The 17932-nt window shown below is 47.4% G+C and overlaps 1 protein-coding gene across 1 annotated transcript in view; it reads right to left on the bottom strand.

The window, feature by feature from the left end:
* Positions 1 to 17932, bottom strand: part of SRPK1 (SRSF protein kinase 1) — a 155072-nt gene that overhangs the window by 30172 nt on the left and 106968 nt on the right. The window contains exons 13-14 of the mRNA XM_030220616.1: positions 15583 to 15690; positions 14766 to 14835 (exon numbers count right to left, since the gene is read on the bottom strand). Of these exons, the coding sequence (XP_030076476.1) occupies positions 14766 to 14835; positions 15583 to 15690 (178 nt within the window). The remainder of the gene's footprint in view (positions 1 to 14765; positions 14836 to 15582; positions 15691 to 17932) is intronic.

Below are 17932 nucleotides of genomic sequence, written 5' to 3'. Positions count from 1 at the left end.
TCTTGCCCCACCCTTGACCATCTTTAAATCTAGATTGAAAGACCACCTCTTTAACATTGCTTTTGACTTGTAACCACTCGACTCCACCTACCCTCCTTCTCCTCTACACACTAATTGATTTGCTTGCTTTATTTTTTGTCTATTAGATTGTAAGCTCTTTGAGCAGGGACTGTCTTTCTTTTATGTTTCTGCAGCGCTGCGTACGCTTTGTAGCGCTATAAAAATGCTAAATAGTAGTAGTATGTGAATCTTTTTGATTTATTCCTACTCTAATGCTGGTAACAAGTAACAAGTTTTGTTTTGCTTGTGTTATTGTAAGTTACTAAATTATTAAAAATTAAAGAGACAATCCTGATAAAAAAAAGGCACAAACCATTTCCACACCTGGCCTTTCAGACCTATAGCAACCAGCCTATTTAAAATTAAACTAATGGTTAACTAAATCAAATGCTGTGGTGAGGATAAGCAAAATAATGATATCCTACCTGTAACTATTATGCTATTTCCCTACAAATTACTACTAAAATAGTCTCAGTACTATGGAAACCCAATTGCTTAAGATGCAGGACCCCAAAAGATTCATTGTCTTGGCAACTGTTTAGCAATAGCCTTCTCTATTAATTTAGATATCTTAAACCTGATATTGGCTTATAATTTGTTGGTGTGGCTGCATTCAAAGAATTGTCCTATAAAAAAAAAACCTACTGCCCATTTCCACTTTAGGATTCAGTTCTTGTAGACAAGCTCTCATTCAGCATAGCTGAAGCAAGGGGGTAATAATCCATGTGCCAGAATTTATCCAACTTGAAGCAATTTGATCTAGGGAGCACGTCTTATGCACCAACTTCGAGAAGAGCAATTCATTTTTGTAGACATTTCCTCACATACATCTTTTAACCCTTTCCTTTGATAAATCGAACTGCACCAAGTTAGACACTGTCAAAACCAAATTATAAGGGGGGGTGGGGGAGGGAGGCGGAACCCTGGATATTACTGTACAACTAACATGTAAAGAACATCTCTGACTAGTCTGAGCAAAATTAGTATTAGAACCCCTTACAGATGATAAATCAGCATCACAATTGCTGATCTGCTGTTAGTAATCTGTAACCTGTCGCTAAAATTCCAGAGGTAATCTGGGAAATTACAGACCTGTAAAGCCTGACAGTGCTGGGCAAAATAGTGGAAACTATTATAAAGAATAAAATTGTAAAGCACAAACATTGTTTAATAGGACAGAGTCAACAAGGATTCAGCCAAGGGATGTCTCGCCTCACCAATTTGCTTCATTTCTGTGAAGGAGTGAACGTGTCGATAAAGGTGAGCTGGTTAATGTAGTGTATTTACATTTTCAGAAAGCTTTTGGCAAAGTTCCTCATGAGAGACCTCCTGAGAAAATTAGAGAGTCATATGATAGAAGGCAATGTTCTGTTGTGGATTAGGAATTGGTTACTGGACAGAAAAAAGCGGGTAGTCAGTCATTTCTCTCAATGGAGGAGGGCCATTAGTTATCTGTCCTGGGACCAGTAATATTTATAAATGATCTGGAAATTGGAACAAGTGACATGATTAAATTTGCAGATAACAAGGTTGTAAAAGCACATGCAGACACTGAAAAACTGCAGGAAGACTTTAGGAAATTGAAGACTGGGCATCCAAATGACAGATGAAATTTAATGTGGACAAATGCAAAGCGATGCACATTGGGAACAATAATAATAATAATACGTTAACTGATGCTAGGGTCCACCTTGGGGGTCAGCACCCAAGAAAAAGATCAAGGTGTTATTGTATACAACACCCCAAAATCTTTTGTTCAGTGTGTAGCAGCGACAAAAAAAAGCAAATAGGATGCAAAGTAAGACCAAGACTATTATAATGCCTCTGTATCAAACTATGGTGCAACCTCACCTTGAGTACTGCGTTCAATTCTGTGGTCACCTCAAAAAGAGATGTAGTAGAATTAGAAAAGGTTCAAAGAAGAGTGACCAAAATGATACAGGGGACAGAACTCTCATATGAGGAAAGGCTAAAGAGGTTAGGGCTCTTCAGATTGAAAGAGAGATGGCTGAGGGGAGATATGATTGAGCTCTACAAAATCCTGAGTGGTGTAGAACGAGTAGACGTGAATTGATTTTTTTTACCCTTTCAGTAGATAGGTGTGGTAGCCGTGTTAGTCCACTTTTAAAGGTAATCAATATAAATAAAACAAAATAAAACATGGAAAAGAAATATACCTTTTTTATTGGACATAACTTAATACATTTCTTGATTAGCTTTCGAAGGTTGCCCTTCTTCATCAGATCGGAAATAAGCAAATGTTGGTAGATGACAGTATATATAAGTGAAACATCAAAGCATTTCAGTGACAGTTGTAGAAAAATGCCACCACTTGCTTTAGTGAAAATACAGGTCAAGGCAGGCTTGCCTAACAGTCGAGAACTAGGCCTGAAAAATCCTAAGATTGTCTGTGACGCAGTTGCATTTCACTTAAGCAGAAGCTGAAGTAAGTTCTCATAGAGCTGACAGGGGAGGTGGAATCTGCTCCATAAACAGCTGGTCTGGCACTACATGACCAAGGATGTTTTGGCTAAAAGCAGATAGCAGTGGGTCACACAGGAACATCCAGGGGGGCTAGAGAAACTTGGCAACATGTAGAATCATTACCATCTAAGATATTGATCCTTGGGAAACAGTAGCATCATGGCAATTAAAATTGTTGACGTTAAGAATGTATCAGTTGATAATATGTGAAGTTTTGCAGGTGGGAAAGTGGGTGTCCATAGGGATCTATGGTACAAGACATGTATAAAAGAGCTGTTAGCTAGGCAGTGCCTCGGAGAAGCCAGTAACCTGTGAAGGCACATGCCGTGTGTCACGAAGTGCTGCTCTCCCAACATCTGAATGCCTGCATGATAGATGTACTGTGATGCCTTTCTGTGTTAAGTGTACCTTTGGTAAGTAACGAATAAACTTTTGAAAACTATCCCAGTGTGTCCTTCTGATTATCGAGTCTGTTAGTACCCAGACTATGTAAACCATTTTTGGAAGATACGAGGTCAGAGTAATCATTTGGTAGGAACACGCAATTATTTTCATTTTGGTGACCTCCCGACCGTGTACCTTAAGCAATCCACCTTCGCTGATGAACGCTGGGATCTAATCTGTGGTTTTTGTACCTTTTCGCTCGGTACTGCTACTGCGGGCTGGAATTTCCGGTTCACCGGTCTTCCACTATTTTAAATATCTAACTGCTGGGAAACTCATTTGTTTTACCTTTTGAAAAACATTTGCTTTTCGTTCTGTTTCAGTTACATGAACAGCAGGCAATCTAATCTAACTTCAAATAAATCTAAAAATGCTGGGACATCTCGTTTGTTTTAAACTCTGCTATTCTGTAGCTTTTTCTCACTTTTTCAGCTACTGGCACTGCAGTGAATCTACTTTCCAATACTCCCTTCCACTTTCACATTAAATTATAAAATAAACCTCAAGGTCTTTCCTTCCGGGAAGACTGCCCAAACAAGCTTGTTTTCAGAACGAGTCCTTTCTGTTCTGTCAACTCTGATAACATACGCACTTCAAGCCTCCTGGTTTGAAATGCTGAACCAGAGAAAATAACTGTCTAAGTAATTCCGAAATGTTTAATTATAGATTCTGTCTGTATTTTCACCATTTTCCTTCCCTCCCTCTATCTCCCCCCCTCTTCTCTGCGAACCAACACCACTTACCACCCATAGGAAGGGCACTAACACCTTTTCAATATACTGTGTTTGTGTCCACAGGTTGCAGCTCATTGATTATTTAAAACAAACAAAACACTTTTAAACGTTCCAGCCAAACTAAGATTGTTGACAGAACAAGCCCTTCATGTTCTGTAAACAGAGATAAGGCACAGTGAGTTTAAAAGTCATACTGTGCGCTTTCTGCTCTGTACTCAGAGAGCTGGAAATGCTTAGTATTTGGTTTCTCTATACTATTCTTTCTACCAATGGGGTATGGCTTCCTCTATTGCTCTGGGTAACACACACCATACTGTTTGTATTTACAAACTCACGAGCAATGGCCTACTTCAGCGATATAATGGCCTTCTTAAAAACTAAATTGAGACAACTTATGGCAAATGGAAGTTGCCACTGCCCTTTTAGCCCTTCGAGCCACCCAGTGTGTAAACCATTCTGGGAAGATATGAGGTCAGAGTAATTAATCATTTGGTGGGAACAAGCAATTATTTTCACAGTCTAACAGGATGGGGGTGGGTAGGTGAGAGATATGCATGGGTTTTGTAGCCCACTATAAACCATAAGGAGAAATTAGATCTTACCTGCTAATTTGCTTTCCTTTAGTCCCTCCGGACCAGGATTGGACTGATGGGTTGTGCTTGCCTACCAGCAGGTAGAGACTGAGAAAAAACTCTGACTCTAGAGAGCCAATAGGAGCCCTGGCCATGTGACCTTAGCCTCAGTATTTGAATAACAAAGCAGGAAAGAAAGAAAGAAAGACCTTCTGTGCCGTATGGAATCCTAGCAGCCACAAAGCACTCGGCAATGCCAAGTATCAGAGCTCACCAGCAACTCTCACCAGAGAAGCGGTATGGCTCACTTGTACTATAGCTCACCAGCAACTCTCACCAGATAAGTGGTATGGCTCACTTGTCTTATAGCTCACCAGCAACTCTCACCAGAGAAGTGGTATGGCTCACTTGTCTTATAGCTCACCAGCAACTCTCACCAGAGAAGTGGTATGGCGTATTTAAGGTTTTATAGATAGATTCCAGCAACTGAGCTCACCAGCAACCACCAGAGAAGTGGTATGGACCACGTAAAGTTTTGTATATATATAGTATTGTTCCATGAATCGTAAAGGAATGAATACACTTCCTACTTAATAAAAGAAGCTAAAGAGTAGAGAGAACGTGGGAGGGGCCTGGTCCGGTCCGGAGGGACTAAAGGAAAGCAAATTAGCAGGTAAGATCTAATTTCTCCTTCCTTAGCGTCCCTCCGGACCGGACCAGGATTGGACTGATGGGAAGTACCAAAGCAGTAATCTGAAGGGAGGGACCCTATGAAAACTGCAGAGAAATGTTCATACTGCATAGGCCACCTGGCGACAGCTAACATGAAGTGTGTCCCAATGAGCAAAATAAAATGAAACTAGGACTAAGTTGCCAACTTACCAATGTGCACCAAGAGCACCAAAAATCGCTGTAGTAAGAATAGAGCCCGCTTCTGAAGTTGTGGAATATGTTGTAATACGCTGTAGAACTGCCCTCTCAGTGAGAAGAGAAATAGACATTCTCATTTCCTTGATCCTTCGAGATATAGCGGGTTAGAAACAATGAAACCCTTACGCCTAATGGCTAGAAGGACAAAACCAATAAGAAAAAACCGATTGGGAAAGGTGAAAACTCTAAACTACAGCAGACCGAAAAGAAGTTACCAACCGTAGAAGTATTCCACACACAGATCTACTTGCTGCAATGGCTACTAGGAAACACTGCTTGAAGAGGAAAACTTTATAGAAAAAGTTATGGCTACTAGAAAACAGAACTTTAAGAGGGAAAACCTTAAAGGACACCAGAAGAAAAAACAGCCCAAAAAGAGGACCTACGAGAGCTGAAAGATTAAGATTGTGATTTGAAGAGGATTTTGGCCTGTCGTGCGAAGGAGAATAAGAACCTTAAAGTAAACGAGAACTTCCAAAAAGACGAGGCTGTATCGGACCTCAGAAACAGGAAAAAACTGCAAACTGTAGGAGAAGAGAAAAGAGAATAATTCTTTATGAAAACCAACAAAAAATGAACCGCCGCATAGAAAGAACTACTGAAGCAGAGCCAAAACAGATGACCAAATAAAGCCTGATATGGAAGAAAGATGGAATTTTTCTCTTTTTTTTTTTTTAAATATATATATTTTTTGTTACATTTGTACCCCGCGCTTTCCCACTCATGGCAGGCTCAATGCGGCTTACATGGGGCAATGGAGGGTTAAGTGACTTGCCCAGAGTCACAAGGAGCTGCCTGTGCCTGAAGTGGGAATCGAACTCAGTTCCTCAGGACCAGAGTCCACCACCCTAACCACTAGGCCACTCCTCCACTATAACCCAACACCTAGTGAGTTGACGGAAGAAACTCATATAGAAGGTTGAAAAACCCCTGCTGGACGTTGGCGCATGTCCCTGTCTCCGTCAAGACTGTTGCTGAACGGAAGAAGCAAGAAATGTTCGTGAGCCTGAAGGCAAAAAGAGATAGCCCTGAAGTGTCGCAGTGAGGAAGCAAGGCTGAAAAGATGAGAGTCCATTCACCTAAATGCAGGGTGAGACAACTAAGAAAAAATGACTACAAACTCAAGAGTATACTCTTAACTCCTCCTTGGCGGATGACATAACCCATTGCCATGGCAAGGACCAACATAGCTCTCTCCGCCTTGTCAGTAGGGAAAACAAAATTCACCCGAAGGTAAACGAATTGCTGTGGTCCCCCAGAAAAAAATATATACAAACAAGCTTCTGCCAAAAAGTGTACTGCACGAAGCATTCCTATGACAGAACTAAGGTTCTTGAGATAACTAGATGACACTTAAATAGCGCGATTGATGACCCTGAGATTCGCAATAGGATGAAGGAAAATTCCTTCTTGGGCATTAGAAAGTAAACTTGCATTCTGCAGAATAGAGCGAGGAAATGGCTGAAGGCCCAAGGTAGGCCTTCCTCCCAAACGAGTCCAGAGTGCGAGACTCCCACCCTGGGGGCGCCGAGGCGGTATCCCTCGAACTCCGTGCTCTCTTGAGAGCAGAGTCCACGACCGCAGAGTCATGAGGCAGTTGAGGCCGCATCAACTGTGGGTCAGAGTGGATCCTGTATTGGGACTCCGCTTTCTTGGGAATGGTGGGGTTAGATAATGGCTTCAGCCAGTTCCGAAGCAGTGTCTCTTTGAGGACATTGTGCAACGGCACCGTGGAAGACTGTCTAGGTGGTGATGGATAGTCGAGGACCTTCAGCATCTCAGCCCTCGGCTCACCCACAGAGACCACGGGAAAGGGAATGCAAATAGACATATCCCTGACGAAGGAGGCAAAGGAGAGGCTCTCAGGGGGCGAGAGCTTCCTCTCTGGTGAAGGAGTAGGGTCGGAGGGAAGGCCCTCAGACTCCTCTGAGGAGAAATATCTGGGGTCCTCCTCCTCCCCCCACGAGGCCTCTTCCTCGGTGTCTGACATGAGCTTTTGCAGCTCAGACCTCAACCGGGCCCGTCTCGACTGCGAGGAACCATGTCCTCGGTGATGGCGTCAAGCGGTGGACTCCCGCGCTGGCGGGGATGAAGCTCCCTCCATCGACGTCTACTCCACCTGCGTGGCGGTTGACACCGGTGCCACAAGCGGCGTCGGAGGCCGCGGCATGGGGCTAGAGCACGCCGGCACGTCCATCAACGGCGCCGGGGGGCGCAAGCACCCCCCCCCCGGTGCCGGCAGAGCCTGGCGCATCAGTCCTTCCAGAATCCCCGGAAGGATGGCTCGGATGCACTCATCAAGGCCCGCTGTCGGGAAAGGTAGGGGGGCCGGTGTAGGTGTCGGTGCCAGAAGCTGCTCAGGTCCAAGAGACGATACCGAAGTACCCGCGGACCGATGCAGCGACACCTCTTCAACCGAGGGGGAACGCTCCTCTCGGCACTGCCGCTTCCTCGGCGTCGAGTCATCTCTCGAGGTGCCGGAGCTGGCAGTCCCATGCGCCGTGGGCGACCGATGACGGTACTTTTTGGTTTTCTTTCGGTGTCCGTCATCGGCGCTTGGCGGCAAAGACGAAGAGGAGGTAGAACCCCCCGGCCTCGAGGAATCGGGTCTGACAGGGTTCGGTCCCTATGGCCCTGGGTAGAGGGAGTGGCTGGGGCCGATTGCCCGCGCAGCCGCTCACCCCAGCCGTTGCCGGCAGGCCAACGTTACCTGTACTCCTGGGGTTGGCGCCGATTTCGTCGACATCGGTACCGAAGACCCGGCCGTCGACACCGATGCCGTCGACGTCGAGGGGCTGGCGCAAGTTCCGAAAAGACGGTCCCGAAGAACTTGCCTCGCCACCTGTGTCCGCTTCCGTAAGCCGAGACACAAGGTGCATGTCTTGGTATTATGCTCCGGCCCGAGGCACTGGAGGCACCAAGCGTGGGTATCAGTCTGCAAGATCTGCTGGCCGCACCGACCACACTTCTTGAATCCGCTCGGGACCTTCGAGGACATCGACAGAAAAATCGCGTCGGCGAAGTCAAAGTCGTCGATGGTGGCGGTGAAAAGCACACCCGAAAAAAACGACCGCGCGGCCACAAGGCCGCAACGAAGCGCCCTTGCGCTAAAACAACGAGGGGACTCTTTTTTTTTTAACAAAGGAGAAGAAAGAAATACGTGAACGCGTACGTAGAAGAAAAAAACCTGCAGCTAGGCCATGATCCGATTTCCGGGGCTGACAGAGAGACGATAACACGCCTCTCTCCAGCGCGGAAACGGTCGCGCACGGGCGGGAAGACGGCCGCGCATGCGCGGTGGGCGTGCCCTGCGTGCGGGACCACCCGCGAAGTTTTGTTCCGGTTGGTGGGGGCTGCCATGGACGTCAACCCAGTCGTGAGAACAAGCAGCCTGCTTGTTCTCGGAGAAAATATGAATACCTAGTAGTGTTAGGCAAAAAAAAAAAAAAAAAAAAAAAAAACAGAAGAAAAGAACCTCTTGCATATTGGTGTCCAAAATGCTTTATTTCAATAACCTTCAAGAACAACAAAGGTTTTTCCTTCTGTTTATGACTACCTAGTAGTGTTACTAATTTCATCCAATTTCCCAAATTTTCTATTAAGATTAAAATTAGAAAGTTCTGACCACCCAGGAGATAAAAGGTAAAATTATGTATCATACCTGATAATTTTCTTCCATTAATCATAGCTGATCAATCCATAGACTGGTGGGTTGTGTCCATCTACCAGCAGGTGGAGATAGAGAGCAAACTTTTGCCTCCCTATATGTGGTCATGTGCTGCCGGAAACTCCTCAGTATGTCGATATCAAAGCTCCATCCGCAGGACTCAGCACTTAGAGAATTACACCCACGAAGGGACACTCTGCCCAGCTCACCACCGCCGAAACGGGGGAGGGGAATTAACCCAGCTCATCCCCACACAAGTGGGGGAGGGGAATCCGTCCAGCTCATCCCCGCGGAGCGGGGGAGGGACACCACACCCGCCGATGCGGGGGGATCTGGCTTATCCTGCAACCGCAACCGCGGGAGGAGCTGACTGACCCTAACACCGCCGAAGCGGGAGGGGTACAAAGCTGCCCTACAGCCGCACGAAGCGGGAGGGAGTGCCGGCAGAATTTTAAGTCTCAATCCAGCCCCGTAAAACGGAGGGGAGAGGAATGCAGCAGCTCACTGTAACACAAACTCGTCTCAACTCTTGAAGAATCCAAGTGAAAAAACTTGAACACGAAGTCTTTCTGAAGTAACTGAAGACTAAACTTGAACCTGAAAAGCAACCAGAATAAAAACAGCACAGATATCTGGGAGGGGCTATGGATTGATCAGCTATGATTAATGGAAAGAAAATTATCAGGTATGATACATAATTTTACCTTCCATATCATCATGCTGATCAATCCATAGACTGGTGGGATGTACCGAAGCAGTACTCACCCAGGGCGGGACATTGAAATCCCTGAACTCAACACTGAAGCTCCAAACCGGGCCTCCGCCCGTGCAGCCACAGTCAAGCGGTAATGCTTGGAGAATGTATGGGCCGATGCCCAAGTTGCCCCGCAGCCACATAAGCCGCTGCAATGGCTTCCTTGACCCATCTTGCCACTGTAGGCTTAGCAGCCTGCAGACCCTTACGAGGACCTGCAAACAGGACAAACAGATGATCCGATTTCCGGAAATCATTGGTCACTTCCAAGTATCTGATGATGACTCGTTTCACATCCAGATATTTAAGAGCAGAGTATTCCTCTGGGGAGTCCTCCCTACGAAAGGAAGGGAGACAGAACTGCTGATTCACATGGAAGCGAGAAACAATCTTGGGCAGGAAAGAAGGCACTGTGCGAATAGCCACTCCTGCCTCAGTGAACTGCAGAAAAAAACTCTCGACATGAGAGTGCCTGGAGCTCGGAAACTCTTCTGGCTGAAGTGATAGCCACCAAAAAGACTGCTTTCAACGTCAGGTCTTTCAGAGATGCCCTCAACAAGGGTTCAAAAGGCGGCTTCTGTAATGCTCTTAGCACCAGGTTGAGATTCCACGCAGGCACCACTGAGTGCAGAGGAGGGCGCAGGTGCTTAACTCCCTTGAGAAAACGCACCACATCTGGCTGCGAAGCCCGGGAAGCACCCTTCAGGCGGCCCCTGAAGCAAGCCAGGGCCGCTACCTGGACTTTAAGGGAACTGAGCGACAGGCCTTTCTCCAGACCTTCTTGCAGGAATGCCAACACTGAAGAAATTGGAGCAGTGAATGAAGAAAATGAGCCTGCTTCACCACGCTGCAAAGGTACGCCAAACCCTGGCGAAAGCAGTAAAAGTAGAGCGCTTCCTCGCTCTCAGCATAGTGGAGATGCCTTGTCTGAGAAGCCCTTCTTCCTCAGACGCTGCCGCTCAATAGCCAGGCCGAAAGACCAAAGGGGGAGGGATCCTCCATCACCACGGGACCCTTATGCAACAGGCCCTGCTCCACTGGCAGCCGCAGAGGATGGTCCACTGAGAGCCTGATCAAGTCCGCATACCAGGGACGTCTGGGCCAGACTGGACCCACCAGGATTATCCGGCCTGGATGCTTTGCCACCTGGTCTATCACCCTGCTCAACATGGGCCAGGGCGGGAACACATAGAGAAGCTCTTGTGCCGGCCACTGTTGGAGAAAAGCATCTACTCCCAGGGATCGAGGGTCCCGTCCTCTGCTGAAAGAGCGCGGCACTTGGCAATTGGCCGTTGACGCCATCAGGTCTAGGCTCGGCTGGCCCCAGCGCTTCGTGATGCTCAAGAACGCCTGAGCAAATAGCTGCCACTCTCCGGGCTCCAAGATATGGCGACTGAGAAAGTCCGCCTTGACATTCATGACTCCGGCAAAGAGAGCCGCTGACAGCTGTTCCAGGTTCACTTCCGCCCACTGGCATAAATTCATAGCCTCCTTGGCTAGAGGGGCGTTCTTGGTACCTCCCTGGCGGTTGACATAGGCCACAGCCGTGGCATTATCCGACAGGACCCGTACTGGCTTCAACGCCAGTACCGGGATGAACTCCAACAACACCAACCGAATGGCTCTGAGTTCCAGGAGGTTGATAGACCACTTGCCTCTGCAGGAGACCAGAGCCCCTGCGCTGTCCTTCCCAAGCAGTGGGCTCCCCAGCCCATCAAAGAGGCGTCTGTCGTGACGACAATCCGCTCCGGGGTCACCAGAGGCATTCCTGCAGACAACTTGTCTGTCTGCGTCCACCAGCTCAGCGCCTTGCGCACTGCTGGGTCCAAGGGAAGGCGCACAGCATAATCCTCCGACATCGGAGTCCAGCGCAGCAGCAGAGATTGTTGTAGTGGTCTCATATGAGCCCTGGCCCAGGGCACTACTTCCATCGTGGCCGTCATAGAGCCCAACAGCTGCACGTAGTCCCAAGCCCGAATAGGAGAGGCTACTAGGAACTAGTCCACCTGAGCCTGAAGCTTGACAATCCGATTGTCTGGCAGGAACACTCTGCCCACTTGGGTGTCGAATCGAACTCCCAGATACTCCAGGGACTGAGTCGGGCGCAGCTGGCTTTTCTCCCAGTTGATGATCCACCCCAGGGAGCTCAAAAGAGCAACCACCCGGTTCACAGCTTTGCCGCACTCTGCATAAGAGGGGGCTTGGATCAACCAGTCGTCCAGATAAGGATGGACTTGAACTCCTTCCTTCCTCAGGAAGGCCGCGATGACCACCATTACTTTGGAGAAGGTCCGCGGAGCAGTAGCCAACCCGAACGGGAGGGCTCTGAACTGGAAGTGACGGCCCAGTACTGCAAAACGCAGAAAGCGTTGATGAGGAGGCCAGATGGGAATATGCAAGTACGCTTCCTTGATGTCCAAGGATGCCAGGAACTCTCCTGCCTTCACTGCCGCTATAACAGAGCGGAGGGTCTCCATGCAAAAGTGCCGAACTTTCAAGGCCCAATTGACCCCTTTGAGGTCGAGGATAGGCCGTACAGAACCTCCTTTCTTTGGTATCACAAAGAAAAAGGAGTAACGTCCCTTGCCAAGCTGATTTTCTGGCACCGGAACGACCGCCCCCAGGCGGATCAGATTGTCCAAGGTCTGCTGCACTGCCACAGCTTGACCGGAGACTTGCAGGGAGAGAGTACAAACCCGTCTTTTAAGGGTCGGCAGAACTCTAGCTTGTAGCCGTCTCTGATGACTTCCAGCACCCAAGCGTCTGAAGTTATTGTGGTCCACTCGCCCATAAACGAGGACAGCCATCCTCCAATCTGCACTGAGGCGTGGACCAAGGCCCCGTCATTGGGTACGAGACCCTGGGGGAGAACCGGAGGGAGCACCTCCGGGACGGCGGTCTCTGCGAAAGGAATGCTGCTTGGGGGAGAAGTTCCTCTTGAAGGAAGAGGGGGCAGAGGAGCCCGACCTGCCCGGGCGGTACCGACGGGCTTCCTGAAACCGTCCTCTGGAGGTACCAGGGCGAGTACTAGCCCGAGCCCTGACCTCTGGTAACTTCTTGCCCTTAGACGTGCCGAGATCGGTCACGATTTTGTCCAGCTCGACCCCAAAGAGCAGCTTGCCTTTAAAAGGCAATCTAGCCAGGCGGGATTTAGAGGCGTGGTCAGCAGACCAATGCTTCAGCCAAAGCCACCGCCGCGCAGAGATTGTCTGAGCCATACCTTTAGCTGAGGCTCTCAAGACATCATACAGCAAGTCTGCCAAATAGGCTAAGCCCGATTCCAGGGCCGGCCAATCAGCCCTCAAGGAATGATCCGAGGGGGAAGCCCGCTGCACCATAGTCAGGCACGCCCTGGCCACATAGGAGCCGCAAACTGAGGCCTGCAAACTTAAAGCAGCCGCCTCAAAGGACGACCTTAAGGCCGCCTCCAATCTTCTGTCTTGGGCGTCCTTTAGGGCCGTGCCACCTTCCACCGGCAACGCCGTTTTCTTAGTCACCGCAGTGATTAAAGAATCCACGGTAGGCCACAGAAAGGCCTCACGTTCACTTACAGGCAAAGGATAGAGGCGGGACATAGCCCTAGCCACTTTAAGGCTCGCTTCCGGGACATCCCATTGAGCCGAAATTAAGGTGTGCATGGCATCATGCACGTGGAAGGTTCTAGGCGGGCGTTTCGTCCCCAGCATAATGGCAGAGCCAACAGGGGCTGAGGGAGAGACGTCCTCCGGAGAGGAAATCTTCAAAATGCCCATGGCCTGCACAAACAGGTTGGGCAAATCCTCTGAGCTAAAAAGTCGCGCTGCAGAGGGGTCATCCGCTCCATCCGAGCGGGGATCCGTCTCCTCCAAGGAATCCGCAAAGGACCGTTGGGAGAACTCAGATACGCTGCCCTCATCTACATTGGAGGAGACAAAGTCCTCCAAGGCCTGGGAATCAACCCGAGGGCGTTTACCTCCGGGGGCCTCAACCTCTTTACCTGACGAGGGAGCAGGGGCAGCGTTCTGCATAAGGAAGGCCTGATGCAGCAGCAAAATAAACTCGGGGGAGAAACCCCCCAGACTGTGCACTTCCGCAGCCTGGGCAACAGCCCTAGACGCACCCTCAACCGGCGCTCGCAAGAGCGGGGGAGAGACATGCTGCGCATCCAAGATGGCGTCCGGCGCGACACTCCGCGAAGGAGCCGCGCGGGAAAAACGGCGCTTAATTTTAGCCGCCTTTGTGCCGTCGCCCAAATTAAGGGCGTTCATGGCATTAATGTCTCCTACTTCAAGGGCGGCCCAAGAAGAAGTCGTCCGAGCCGCGTGGCCGGCCAAGATGGCAGAGGCGAGGAGCGGGGGATGGGCGTTTATGGCGGGAAAAACCGCCACACCGGAGGAAGGACCGGGACACTCATCGGTCACAAAACTGTCACCCAACAAGGGCGAATCAGACTTTAAGACCCCCGCATCCTCTCTAGAAGCGCCCAAGCGATCCGGGGAGCAACTCTTTACGCCCTCGCCCTCCGACGCCATATGCCACGTGGAGATAAATCGGGGAACCCCCTGCCCGCTATAAAAAGGTAAAAATTACCTGCTTTCTGCTCCGAGCTGTAACGACCTGGTGTCCCAGTGAGTAGCTGCAATGAACGTTTAAATAAACGTCGAAATAAACGCCTTTAAGGACGTTCAAAAATTTTTTTTTTTTTTTTTTTTAACGGAGCCAGCGGGAGGGGGGAGAAAAGGAGGGACCTGGCACCACCAGGTTTGCACTTGCTCAAAAGAGCCCTCAACCCCAGGCACTCAACAAAACCTAAAAATTAGGCTTGGAGGCCTAGCCAGAGCTGCTGCTGTGTGTGACCACCACCTGCTGAGATAGAGAACATACTGAGGAGTTTCCGGCAGCACATGACCACATATAGGGAGGCAAAAGTTTGCTCTCTATCTCCACCTGCTGGTAGATGGACACAACCCACCAGTCTATGGATTGATCAGCATGATGATATGGAAAGCAACTTGCGAACAAAAAAACATAAGTTTTGGAACAAACACTTGTTTCAGAATACTTATCACCAATGTACAATGCTGCATACAGCCAGCAATGCTTTAAGAGTTCTCTCTAATATAAGCTTTAACCATACTTGCCTTCATCACGGGAATAATCCTCCCCCGAGTGTGGCTCAAAAAGGTAGTCTCCTGTTGCCAATTCAAAGGCCTGTAAAAGTAGAAGAGGAATTAGCATGGCTATACAGTTACACTTGCTTCTGCAACATAGAACATTATAGCTGGCTAGAAACAGAGGGACTAAATTCAGTTTTCAGTCTGTTCACTACTGCTGAAGAGCTGAATAGATCTAACCCAATGAAAGCCTCATATCTTTGGTTTTTGAGTTTGTAATAAATAATTTTTTGAATAAGGACACTTCCACAATGCTATTGAATCTGAATTTTGTTTCACAAAATTACTATCTGCTAGGTACTAACCCAATTCCAAATCATACGCATTTCCAGAACCCAAGAATACCAAGATTGTGACAGACAATTTTTTTGGTTAACGCAAAGGAAACTGCTTAACTGTCTTGTTATATCATACACCTCTCATAATGAGTGGAGGAGTAGTGTAGTGGTTAGAACACCAGTCTTGACATTCAGAGGTGGCCAGTTCAAATCCCACTGTTGCTCCTCGTGACCTTGAGCAGTCACTTCACATCAATGCCTCGGGAACAAAATTGGACTGCGAGTCCTCCAGGGACAGAGAAAAAAACCTAGTGTACCTGAATGTAACCAACCTTGAGCCGCTACTGAAAAAGGTACAAGCAAAATCCAAATAAATGTGGATTATAAATCAAGAAATAAAAGAAAATGCACCAAAAAGTAATCAAAAGTCTTAGGGTGCAACCAAATAAAAACATTTTGGCTTCTTAGATGGAAACTAAATCAAACAGCTTGACGTAAACACTCACCATACAAGCTGTGCTCCAAATATCAGCTGGCGTGCTGTATCCAGAGCCGATCAGGACCTCCAGGGATCGATACTGCCTTGTTTGAATATCCTCTGTGAAGTGTTTATGCTTTGAATGGAAAGAAAAGGAGATGCAGTATAAATTCCCTTGAGTTAAAAAAGTTACACTCAAATGGTTTGAAATCCCAAGTGCATGCATGTTTGTCTTTATTCATCTGCAGATATAACACATTAACAGCAAGACAATTATTTTGTGAGGAAGTCAGTCTACAAATCCTGAATGTCAACTGAGGCATATTAAGAAAATATGCCAACTAAATGGAAGAGGTAAGCTCATTCTGATGTCACAGCCAGCTAGGATAGTCACTTTCTGAAGTAGCCATACAGAAATCTATTTTTCTCTCTCCTAAAAGGGAACCTACATGTGTTTTCTCCCAGCCCCAAACTTGTCTAGCTCACCACTATATTTACTAATGCTATGTGGAAGTACTTGATTCTTCTTAAAAAAAAAAAAATTATATCTATATATATATATATATATATATATAGATAGACAGATATAATTTTTTTTTTTAAGAGGAATCAAGTACTTCCACATAGCATTAGTAAATTCAAATGGAGCATTGATTGCCTATGACAAGATTTTAAAACCTCAATACTTATCTTTTCCAAAATCTACACAACTTGCATATTCTTTTGACTGATCATATGACTTGTTAACATTAAATTTCAAGGTAACAAATGTTGAGCCCTATGAACACTAACCAACTTGCACAAATTAAAACCTTTCAGAGTAATTTCACATTTTGAAAAAGAGCACCAAATCCTTGCTCCAGGTCCTCATACGTGTCAAAATAGCAGAGGCCTACTTTGACAAGGACCAATCACCAGCTTTTTTTGTTTTTAAAGATCAAGAGCTCCTTTGGACTTTCAGGACTAGGATGTGGAACCATGAAACTTCACTCAACTACCCATTGATTTCTAATTTTGTATCTCCTCCCAATTTGTGGTACGTTTCTTTGCCCATATACTAGTGCTCCTCCAAAAACCTCACCACAGACACTAAACCCTTTTGAATTAGATGTTAATGTGCCAAAACTGACTCCCCGGAATCCATTCCAGGTCTAGGAATACTACTTCTGCTGTATCCCCAGCCAACCTGGGGAGCAGAAAAATCTGAGCCAGAACTGAATTCTCATTCATTCTCACATTGCAGCACACAGCACTGGCATTGAAACACCAAGTCAACCTGCCAGTTTAGAGTGGAACTTAATCTTCTTGGGCAAGCAGCAGATGCCACATCATAGGCATGTCATAGCTTTCATCCAGAAAGTAAGACCACAACACACAACTTTACCTGCATTAGGTCTTCAAAACAATGAAAACAAGAACATTTTAACAGATAGGGAGTTATTCTGAATCACCCAACCAAATTGTCAGTTACTATTGCCAACTTTAGCCATTTTTTTCTTTGTCCTAACTAGACCAACCTAGAATGTATGGAGCGTGCCCATCAATCAGCAGATGGAGACACACTTAAGAGCTGCGATATCTGCACTATGAAAGGCACAGAGCAGAAAACAGCTTACCAGTATTCTGTGTCTCCAGCAGATGACGACGTGATTCCTAGGACTATTTGAAGAACTAGTCACTAACTTAAGCTGAGGTAGACAAAGGAATCAGGGCTCTGCAAACTCAGGGAATATCTAAGTTCTTCCACACCCTTGGGGTTCATCAGACCCCTCATTTCTGAGGGGGGAAAAAAAAAGTGAAGATACTTACCTGAAGCATGTATTCTCCAAGAACAGCAGGTCATTCATTCTCACATGTAGGGGACATCATTCACATTGCCTGGTGCGGAGCTTTAACAAGCTAGTCTAGCTTTAAGAACACGCGCAGTGTCCCAACCACACATGCGCGAGTGCCTTCCCGTCCTCCAAGAGAGCACAGGACCATCAGTACAATCATATAGCATAGAATCAACTCCAAGGGGAGGTGGGAGGATATGCGAGAATGAATGGCCTGCTGTCCTCTGAGAAAGCGAATGCTACATACCTGTAGAAGGTATTCTCCGAGGACAGCAGGCTGATTGTTCTCACTGATGGGTGACGTCCACGGCAGCCCCTCCAATCGGAACACTTTACTAGCAAAGGCCTTTGCTAGTCCTCGCGCGCTCATGCGCACCGCGCATGCGCGGCCGTCTTCCCGCCCGAACCGGCTCGTGTTCGTCAGTCCCATAAGTAGCAAAACAAAGCAAGGGAAGACACAACTCCAAAGGGGAGGCGGGCGGGTTTGTGAGAACAATCAGCCTGCTGTCCTTGGAGAATACCTTCTACAGGTATGTAGCATTC

Source organism: Microcaecilia unicolor, chromosome 12, assembly GCF_901765095.1.
Source record: "Microcaecilia unicolor chromosome 12, aMicUni1.1, whole genome shotgun sequence".
NCBI classification, from domain to species: domain Eukaryota; kingdom Metazoa; phylum Chordata; class Amphibia; order Gymnophiona; family Siphonopidae; genus Microcaecilia; species Microcaecilia unicolor.
The sequence above is the reverse complement of the archived record's forward strand: the minus strand, read 5'-3'. Positions and strand labels throughout refer to the sequence as shown.